An 11,632-nucleotide genomic window follows, 5' to 3' on the forward strand; every position below is an offset into this window, starting at 1 on the left:
CACGTACCTCCTATACGCCCCTTAGTAAACTTCCACCACTGACCTGCATCCCCCTTCAACTGGAAAGACGCCAAGGTCACTTTCAACCCCTCGTCTTCGATGCCAAGCATCTCAAACGTCTTCGTTGTCTGTTCGAGCCATTCATCTGCCTTAAGCGGCTCTTTAGGATCACCCACAAATTCATCCGAATTAGACCGGAAGAACTCCCTCTTCAGAAAGGAAGGTCCTGCATCAGCAGCAACAACCTGAGCTTGATTCTCAGCTCTGAGAATGCCTATTGACTCCCTGAATGCTCCTGCTATCTCTCGAGCTAAAGCGCCCATAGCCTGCTGGCCTACTGGCTCGGCCACATTAGCCTGGCCAATTCCCTCCTGAACTGCCGGAATCTCCTCTGGCACAGGCACCTCCTGCCTACCCGGCCTACCACGCCTACCGCGTCCTCGTCCTCATCCTGACATCCTAATAAAGGAAACAGAGACATTAGCACATTAATAAATGTGCCGAAGCTAAACACTCGCGTCCTAATGCAATAGACAACAATAATACATTCCACGTAAGCACATAATCACATAAGCACCTACGAATTTCATTCCCGGATAATGATAGTCCCAATGCGTTACTATAGTTCCGGTTGGAAGCAGCAGTGATCAAGTGCCTTTCCAACAAGACTACTAGAAACTCAAGGGTCCAATCAACATCCTAGAAACTACATTCCATACTCACATAATCACATAAACATGTTATCACATAAGCATATAACATTACACTAAGTCTTTATCAAACGAGACGAACCCAATGTGATGCTAATCACGTCCCACGTACCCAAAGTATTCAAACCCGGTACGCTCTGATACCAAGTTGTAACGCCCTCAAAATTAACCCATTATATATATATCATTGACATGCATTATTTAAAGAAGACAATTTATTAATTCATTCATCAGAGTATTACTAAATAAAGCATTACATGTAACATTGAATAAAATGCCTTACAGGCTTACATCTTTCCAAGCCAACACTTGGATACAAAAATATGAGTTCTAACTCAATACAAGAAAAGCCCGAGGCTTGAATGTTTACATGTACTAATAAATAAAGACAATTAACTAAAGGTAGTCTTCTTCAAACCAGAAGCCAAACCCTCCCAAGCTAAGTCCTTGGAGGTAGTTTATCACCTGAACCTGAAAATGATGTTCCCATAAAGGGTGAGCCACAGCCCAGTAGAAATATTCTAAACCACATATAAGCAATGAATAAAGCAATAGCATTCAACAGATGGTTAACCAAGATAATCAATTACTTCATTTTACAGCCTCATGACACTATTGTCTAAGATACATTTTACTTTCCAACTTAATCAACATGGCTCAGAACCTGGCCGAACTTACAACAGTGAATTATATATATCATATTCACATTCTTCCAATATCAGCAAACAAATGAGACTCAAGCTCAATTCAAAATACTTCATACTTCCAGATTGATACACATTTTAGTGCTGTATCAATAAAACACTTCTATATAAATAAGCACACATAAAAGTGATGCTAATGGAGTCCATCCCCTATCTCCTCCCAAACAAAAAATCCAGTTTAGAGGTCCATCCCCTATCTTCCCCTAAACCGTGGAGTACATCCCCTATCTCCTCCCACACAAAACAATGTATGCAAATGCAATGCTCAATCAATACACGTATTTTCTGTATCAATGCAATAGTCAAAATTAATGACTTAACCAATGTGATTAGTTTCACTTATTCCTAATCCACATGCAATGTCTACAACAATCACGACTATCCTCCACCGATAGCCCAAAACAGTTATTTCTAAAGTGAAAATAACTATGTCAACAATTCAATAGACAAATAATTCAAATTATCCAACTACGCCATTTAATCAATGAATTCCCCAATTCCATGAATTAAACCATCTTTTCCCAACTCCATGAATTAATTATACAAATTAATTTAATAATACAACTAGGATTTTTCCCAGAATTTACCAAAGTATCCCCAACATATCAAAATACCAAAACTTAGAACAAAACCTATAAAATGGAATAGGAAATCCCTACCTCAAAGAAAACAACCCAAATGGTGAAGACAGAGATGAGTGCCCAAATACCAAAGTGCTCCAAATCGCCAAATGTTCAGATTAAATGGAAGCCCTCGACTCACTCTATCTTTTTAATGAAGGATCTAGGGTAGAAACACTCCCTAAGTGGATCAAATCTAAGAGAGAAGGTGAGTAGGGAGAGAGAGAAGTCGGACCTAGGGTTTGGAATCAAAAAGAAGATAAAAAGGACTGATCAAATCCCGCTGCTGTGTATATAAACTGGACAGGCTCGTTCGAGCGAAGCCTTTGTCGCTCGAGCGACCAGACACAGAAAAACTACGCTCGAGCCAAGGAAACCTTGCTCGAGCCAACAACCCAAAAGCTTGCTCGAGCGAAAGAAAACTCGATCGAGCGAAGAACTCAAATCCTCAGGTCTGTAATCAGACTCACGCTCGAGCGAAGGAACCATCGCTCGAGCGAAGAACAAACTAACTCGCTCGAGCGAAGAAAATCTCGCTCGAGCCAAGAATGCAGAGCTACAGGTCAATACTGGACGCCATCTCTCGCTCGAGCGACCAACTCCTCGCTCGAGCGAAGAACCAAAATCCTGGACAGCAACACTTGGTTTCTAAACCCAACCAACCTGAAACAAACCTGCCCAACACATCCTATAATTCCAAATGAGAAAAAAAAAGACAACAACAACAATTATACAATGACAGAATCTACGGAACTTGAGTCCGGATACAATAATCAAATGGGAAAAGACCGGGGTCGCTATACCTGTGGTTTTACTTTGTTCCTTCCCTCTATGAAGCACTTAGGGGCACTTTGGGAAGAGGTTAAAAAGCCAGCTTTTTTATTTTTTAACTTTTTTAGTCAAAAAAGTCAGTTTTTTTACTCAAAAGAAGCCAATTTTTTGTCAAAAAAGTCAAAAAGTCAACTTTTTACCAGCTTCTCAAAACGCCACTTATAATGGAAATGGAGAATCCAAACTTTTTAATAGGACGATCATGGAAGCCACACTAGATGCTGATACCAACCTCGTGGCCTTACTTTTTAGTTACTATAATAATGCCTTTTTTTAATTTTTTTTTTAAAAAAAGTAAGTTTTTTTAATTAGGTTGTGTTTGACTTTTGAATTTGTAAAAAAAGTTATGAAGAATAATGAAAAATAGGAAAGAAAAAAAAAATTCTACTTTATTTATTTATATTGAGTTTTGTAAGTACGATTACTTCTTGATTGCAAATGTAGTTTTCAAGGTGTGTTTGGTTACGAGGCTTTGTGGGATTTGGTTGTGAAATGAAGTGATTTTGATTAGAAGGCTTTGTGGTGTTTTATTATGAGCTGAAATTTTTGTGGTGCTTTTGTAGTGAATTACTTTGGCTTTTTTTATGATCTAAATTTGTAGAAGTTATGAATCATTGTGATAGAAATTTTTAATGCATGCTTTATGTATCTTTCAGGAGTGTGTATAGTTTCAAGAATTTTGTTGGTAGATTCTACTGGTTCATGATTTTTTTTAATTTTTATTTATTTTTTGATTAAAATATGATATCCATAAAATTATGATTGTTTCTTCTCTTTAATGATTACCAATTTATCAGTGCCGCTGATGCTGGCATTTTTAGCTCATCAAAACATTCAAGTATGAAAAAATTGTCCAACATAAATCCACTAGTATAGATAAACTTAACAAATATAAAAGAGACCCTAAACACACATAAGAAACAAAGACCGAGATATACACAAGTGAAAAGAACCAAATTCAAGCTCTCTTACAGAGATGCATACACTCTTTGCTAACGGGTTAACTCATCAAATCCGAGTCAGACATTGATCCACTCCATCTTACATCCCAAGGAGGATAGCTCTGTCCATCAATAGAGAAGATGTTGTTGTAAGAACTAGGTTCGGTCATAGATAACTCAACACCAATCTCGATATGAGTCTCCCAAGTCTCCTGAAATTGCAATGCCAACTGGAGACTCGTTACCACATCATCCATCGAGGGTCGGTGTCTTGCCATATAAAGAGTACAGCTCATTGCCATCTTGACAAACTCCTTGAAGCATTCTGGTGACGGAGTTGTCGGGTGACACTATCTGGAAGTGGTTCCCAAAATGAATAATTTGGAAGTGGTTCCGAAAATGAATCATTTGATGGTCCACTCTCAAAACCATTGTCCTTTCTTTCCCTCCACCAACGATTCATACCTTTAGGCACAGTTGCAATACCCTGAAGCACCTTTCCGATTATTCCCTTTGATCGTCATTTGCGTTGTGACAACAATGCAAGATCAAGAGTCTCCACCACTTCAGCCATTGTAGGCCTTTCCTTCGAATCAGTACGTAAACAATTGTAGGCAACTTCTACAAAGTACTTTAGACTTTGTGGTGTTATTTGCCCAATCAATGAGGAATCAATAATTCGATCAACGTTTCCCTTTTTAATGTGTCGTTGAGCCCAAAGGATTAGACTAATTTCCTCCTCCTCGAGACTTTTATCCACAGGCCGCCTCCCACAAAGCACTTCCAACAACACCACACCAAAGGCATACACATCAGATTTCTTGGTTAGTCTCTGGGTATGGAAATAAACTGGATCAAAATACCCAAATGTACCTTTGACTTTTGTGCTAACATGGGTTGCTGAATTGCTTGTACTGCCTTTGGACAGCCCAAAATCTGAAATCTTTGCCACCCAATTTTCATCCAACAGAATATTCGTCGTCTTCACATCTCGGTGTATGAAACTCTGATCGGTACCGGTATGAAGGTAGTCTAACCCTTCTGCTGCACCGATGCAAATGTTAAGCCTTTGCTCCCATGTTAGATGAAAAGTACTACTTTCAGTTTGGTTTCTACTTGTTTTATAGAGATGATCGGCTAGGGTCCCACGAGCCATGTATTCGTAAACAAGGATCATTTCTTGGCAGTCGCTGCATTGGCCGATCAGAGCAACAAGATGAGTGTGTCGGAGCTTAGACAACATCTTGACCTCAGTCCAGAACTCCTCTGCGCCTTGTTTGGACTCTGCTTTCAACCTCTTTATGGCAACAGCTGTAGCACCGTTGTCGATGAACCCCTTGTATACCTTACCAAATCCGCCACTCCCAATAACTAATTCTTCATTAAAATTGTCGGTGATTGATTGTATCTTAGCTAGTGAAAAGCAACGGCATGATTCAATCACAACGCTTGAAATTGCATCATCACCACTTAAACCAGACATATCTTGGCATGAGTACTCAGATTCAATCACAACGCTTGGAATTGTATCATCAGCACTTAAACCACACATATCTTGGCATGAGTACTCAGATTCAATCACAACGCTTGGAATTGAATCATCAGCACTTAAACCAGACATATCTTTGATATTTGGGAGCCTAAATATATCAAAGAATATACCAGTAACACTAGAAGAAGATGATCAAAAAAGATGAGTTTTTGAGAGAGGAGAAAGAAACATTGAGTGGTCTCTGATTGAAACAGGAGTTGATCTAAGGCGCGGTCAATGTACCACACCACCGACGACTTGATTTAGGCGATAGAGCTCAACAGTCGGTGTGTGGTGTGTGATTTCAGTGTGGACCCCATCAACAACCTTACAGCGTGATCATGCGCCTTGTGAAACCGTGCTAGCCGTCGGGTACAGAAATGACTTTTAGTTTAGAATTTTCAAAATTTAATTCGTACTATTTTGTTATGAGGGCTCAAGTTATAAATATGATTTTTGATTTTATTTAGAAATTCTTTCACGTGCTAAATTTTTAAGGAAGAAATGGAAAAATTTTAAAAAAAATTACAAAAATATGCAGAGTGGAAGTGATTTTGTAATAGGATGAAAGTGAAATGTTGGTGCAAGTCATATTAAAAAAAAAAAAAAAAACACCTATGTGCCATTGGGATGTAACTCCCCCAATTTTTAAGGCCATAAGGACATATTTTTTGTTAAACAAATTTATTTTGTATTAGAAAAATTTAAAATCTCATAATTTGAGTTTTATAGATTTGTTTTTAATAAAATTCATATATGTATATTCATTTCTTTTGATATTTTTCAAATAAGATTAATATTAAATATAATTTTAAAAAAAAGTGAATAAAATGATTTTTTAAGCAATCAAAACAGCAAAGTATGAATTTTTTGCAAAAGTAAATGCTCAAAATTGCCTTCACCAATTTTAGATGGATAGATTTTGAAAAAGGATAAATCAGTAAAACATCTCTCTCCAACTTTTGGTAGTAGTAGAGATTCGATATATTTTTTCTTATTAGTTAAGGTTCCTTGATAATATTATGAGCTAAAATTTTTCTGTGAAATTGAAATTTCTCTATAAAATTTTACTTCAAACCCTTTACTGAAATTTTTCTGTGAAATATTGAAGGACATTAACTATTATGAAAATATTATGTTCGTTGTCTTATAAAATCTTAATACCATGACTTCAAACTAAAATCCTTCGAAAAAATCAATGAAATAGAAAATATATCATTCAAAACGGACTTGTAAAAATATGACATGTTGAAATTTTAAAATCATAAATGATTTGTTTTTAACTTTAAGCTTCAAGTACCTATTTGTTCAAATCAGGGCAACAAATAAGTTAAAACAATTTGAACAAATAAATAAAAATCTTAGGACAAATAAATTAAAATAATTTGGATAGATATGTTAAAATATGGGGAGATAGGTTAAAATAATTTCAATTGATAAATAAAAAGGGTTTGGCTTCCCTTAAGTTGTGATCTCAGTTTGAGAGAGTATTTGAATTTGATAAACTCATTTTAAAATGAATTTCGATGATCCAAAACTATTAAACAGATACCCAAAATTATGAATATTTTAATTTCAACCAGTGAACATGAAAATTAATATCCATTAACAACACTACAATTTATCAAACTACATACACGTAGCATAAGTGATGATACAAAATTCAATCTCTTAAATCTTAGAAATATATATGATCAAATATATTTGATGCATTTTTTTTTTAATTTTTTTTATTGAAATAGGAGTTAATCAAGTAAGTAGCGGTCAATGTAGCACGCCGACATGACTCAGGCAATGGAGTTCAACAATCGGTGTGGTGTGATTTCAGTGTGGACCCATCAACAATCATTTCGTCTCCTAAATTTTTACCTATTTTTTAATTTAATTGTTAAATTTTGATTAATATTAATTTTACATCTAAATTTTTAAAATTTTGATCGATTTGATCATTGCCGTCACATTTCGTCAATAATTAGATAAAATGTGGTGACGTAAGGGTAAATTGATTTTTAAGGTATAATTTGATGGGTAAATTGATTTTTAATTTGGGGAGTAAATTAATTTTTAAGGTATAATTTGAGAGATAAAATAAAATTTCAAATGAACTTTGTGCCACATTAGTACATTCCGTCCAATTATAGACGAAATGTGACAGCAATGGTCAAATTGATCAAAATTTTAAAAGTTTAAGTGTAAAATTAATATTAATTAAAATCTGAATGTCAAATTAAAAAACACTTGAAAATTTGGAGGACAAAATATTTCCTCTATATCCTTTTAGTAGTGATGTTTAATGTAGAATTAAAATTATTAATGCAGTATTGTTATTATTATTATTATCGGCGGGAAAAGGTCAAGCACAAAAAAATAATATAAAATTTGACTCTTTTTAGCCATCTCTTTATACAGAACAACAATGTTACAGACCACTAAATTCCTACCACTAACACCACCACTAATGATGTGGAAAAAAAAAAAAAAAAAAAAACTAAGACACAAAATACATGTGGCAGTGGGTGGGACCCACTTCCACATAATTAAAACAACCACTAATTAGTGGTCTGCATCATTTTTCTATACAAAAAAATGTTAGAAGTTGACTAACGAGCACCCACCATTATTCTAAATCTACCCTTCAGACCTCCAGTCCTACAACCTTCCTCGGGTAGCTCCTCCTCCTGTCACCCTGCCCCAGTTCCCATTTCCTATGGCAAATCCTTTTCTCTATTGGTGACCCCCTCTCTCCTCTTCCTTGACAACCATCATCTCCATTGAAATTATAAAAGCACGTTTGATCAGTAGTATTAAAGCATAAAATTGAAATTGTTAATTTATAAGTTCGTAATCTTATGTTTAATTGTAAATTTTATTAATCAAATTACATGTACGAGGAACATTTAATTCGACGAAATCAGCGAATTTTTAACATTAAGAGGGGGCTAAGGATCATAATTTCAAACATGAAAGAAAAATAAAATAAAATGAATACATGATAAATGGTTACCTCACTAATTTTATTTGAGAACTAATTGTACACTAATTCATAGGATTATTAATCATTTTACTATTAATCCTATTAATCAAACAAGACCTAAGAAAATTTAATTTCGAATAGGAGCTCTTAACAGATTGATGGACTCTATCAAGTATGGCAGACATTAATAATAATAAAACACAACTCACTCATCTATATAAAACAAAGCTTGTAGATATGTACGACCTGAAGGTCGTACATAGCTCCTAAGGAGACACAAATACCTCAATAAAAACTCTATATATTTAAATTTCTTTTTTTCCTTTCTTGTTTTGTCTTTATTGTATTGTTACAATGATCACTAACCTCTTTACAGAGAAGACTTTTTACACTCACCAAATACATTCATGTAGTTTCCTAATTACATTCACCAAAACACATTGAAGTTAACCAAATGACACTTCAAACTTTAAGATTCTAATACATAAACTAAACATTTTAATGTATCTAACATTAATTCTAAATTAAATTCCAACAAATTCCTCCTTAATTTTGAATTTCATCACTCCATGTTTTCACCAATGATTCTTCACTAGGATCAAACACATCTTTCAGCTGCTTCTTCAAGTTTTCATTTTCAGCAATTTTTTTCATGTACGAGTCACACAAATCTGCATACGAGCTCTTTAAAGTAGATATTATAGCAATTCTAGTTTAGACCTGACCCATTTGGTGTTTTGGATCTGGATTTCATTGTCTTATATGGTTGTTCATGTCTTGTTCATCTTGTACTTCATTAAGTTTGGTTAGTGAAGTGTCTTGTTGGCGTTTGAAACAGCTTGTTCATGTCTTTTTGGCCTTTTCGCTCGAGCGTAAAGCGGTGGTCCTCTGCTTGTAAAAATTTTGAGAGTTGGTATTCTTTGCTTGAGAGGTTACTTTGTGCACTCGAGCGGTCCCACTTATTGTGTCTGGTTGCTCAAGCGACATTTCTTGTGCTTGAGGGGTTTGAGCGTATATCAGCTCGTAAAAGTCACTTTTTGGGTCACTTTTTCATCTCTCTATCTCTAAACATTCTAAAACCCCTAAATCCAGAGCCTCTCTCTGTAGAACTCACATTCTCTCTACAAATACAGCTAAATCCCTTCATTTCTTCACCCTAGTTTCCTTGTCAAAAACGCAGAGCTTGACGAGGGCTTCCATTTAATCTGAGCGGATCGTCTTTTCATTGTCAGCGGTTTTTTCGGCTTGTCTTCTCTTCACTTTAAGAGGTAGGGTCTATTTCTTTAACTCGACGTAAGTTTGTTGGTGTATTTGTGGTATATTTTGATATATAGATCTTGTGATGCTTATATTGATTTTTGGGGTATATTTTGTGGGTTGAAGATTTGTTCAAATTGGGGGTTGTTGGTTATGATTTTGCTATTAAAAAGTATTCTTGGTATACAAAACTTGCATATGATTTTGTAAAAGAGAAAAACCCCAATTTATAGAAGAATCCTAAATGAAGTTGATTTTGGGAATTTGGGTAGAATTATGGAAAATGGATTTGGTTGGAAAAGTATGTTGATGTTTTGGAAAAACACCGAGTATTAAATACTCTTTTGGAAATGTTCTAGAAAAGTGATTGTTGAAATTGTTGGATTGTATATTCGTATTGTTGTCTTTTAATTATTGCATTAGAGATAACTATTTTAGTAATCAGTAGAGGATAGCATTGCCGTCTGTTAGAAATTTCATGTGGATTAGGCAAATTAAAATCATACATGTCATGTGCACGTTATGGATTTTGAAATGGATTTTGGAACTGGAACTGTGTATTTTCGAAAAGGTTGTTTTGGAAACTCTCGTATTATGTGTTGGAACATTTGCATTATTTTGGAAAACAATATTTTGGATCATATGTATTGTGCTATCGGAAAAAGGTAAATAAAGTGATAAAGCTATGAGGGGGTGTTAAAGTCGAATTAAGTTGGCTTGTGTGTCCATGGTGCAAGAAGTAAACCTGCGCAATAGCTGTCGAGCCTTCTAGTTAGTGCCGGCAAAAATGACCTTGTAACTTGTATAGTTACTCGTATGAACATCAGCCCTGGAGATTTATTCATTTTATTTATTATCATTTTGGTTTTGGAACAGGATGTTTGGTTATGGTTTTAGCAATGTATTTGTTCGCTAGTATTGAGATACGTAGATTGGTTTTTGAAAAGAAATTTTATATCTACCAGATGTTTTGAACTCGAAAAGCATTTTGATTAAACGTAAGGTTTTGATAATTGGAAAGAAAGGATTTTGTTCAGAAATCAAATGGATTTGAAATTGCATTTGGGGATATTGTATATATGTATTGCATCATGATCATTTATGCTGGTGGAGCATGTTTAGTTTTTGAAATATTCTCTACTGGGCTTTATGTTCACCCTACGTGGTTGAAAATATTTTTCAGGTGCACATGTGTGGATGTGGACTGAGATGTGAAGTTCTATTCAAAACTGTGTAGGGTGGTTCTGTTATTTGTAGGCCATGCCCATTCATGTCATTTATTGGCTGTGTGCCATTTTGTTAAGGGTTACATCCTTTGTGTATGATATAAGCCTCTAGGCATTCAATTTAATGTATAACACTTGTGTATGTTTTCATTATAGGACATCCATTCGATTTAGATGTTGTATGTAGGAATGTATGAAATTGGATAAGCACATGTATTGTGCAACTATATTATATACATCTGATGAGGATTGTTATCTATTATTTATTGTTGGGTGGTCTATTCATGTGGGCCAGACTCCATAAATCCAGGGCGTGACAGATATTAAGAATCTAAATTCCATAACGACTTTTCAGATGTTCAGTTGCTTGAAATGTAGCTTGTTGCTCAGCTTCTTTATTTCACTACTAAAAAAAAGCACTTTTGTGACCACTACAAGCCATCGCAAATAATAGATATCGCCGCAAAAGACCTTTTGCGATGGCCCATGGAACGGTTAATGGGGGTCGTGAATGTGGGGGTGGAAAATACTTTTTTTGACGGCAAAGCAGCTATGGCGGCCGTTATTTTGCCATCACAAATATCAATGAAAAAATGCTAACATGTTTTTTAGCGACTATCTTGTTACCGTCGCAAATTATTTTCAATGACATTTGTCTCAAATAATTATTTATTAGATGTAGATGAAACTCCAAAGTAGCATTATTGTACCATGCATATCACAAGCAAGGAAACAAAATGAATAACAATAATAATAGGTACATCTGTAGCCGACAAACACAAAAGCAAACCGCTAGATATCAACTAAGAGGCATCAAAACATCTTTATTGCTTCTCAT

At 35.1% G+C, this 11,632-nt stretch overlaps 1 protein-coding gene across 1 annotated transcript; it reads right to left on the reverse strand.

Moving 5' to 3' along the window:
- Positions 1-3,714: 3,714 nt before the first annotated feature.
- Positions 3,715-5,692, reverse strand: LOC114284394 (putative receptor-like protein kinase At5g38990). The gene has a single exon (XM_028227296.2). The coding sequence runs from the start codon at positions 5,425-5,427 to the stop codon at positions 4,327-4,329; it is 1,101 nt and encodes a 366-aa protein (XP_028083097.2). The 5' UTR covers positions 5,428-5,692; the 3' UTR covers positions 3,715-4,326.
- Between the last annotated feature and the right edge of the window lie 5,940 nt (positions 5,693-11,632).

The sequence above is a fragment of the Camellia sinensis genome, chromosome 7 (assembly GCF_055761805.1).
Source record: "Camellia sinensis isolate YWXY chromosome 7, ASM5576180v1, whole genome shotgun sequence".
NCBI lineage: Eukaryota > Viridiplantae > Streptophyta > Magnoliopsida > Ericales > Theaceae > Camellia > Camellia sinensis.

Bases quoted from the DNA above. Each gene is read 5' to 3' on its own strand.
- LOC114284394 (XM_028227296.2), bottom strand. From the start codon at position 5,427: ATGTCTGGTTTAAGTGCTGATGATTCAATTCCAAGCGTTGTGATTGAA.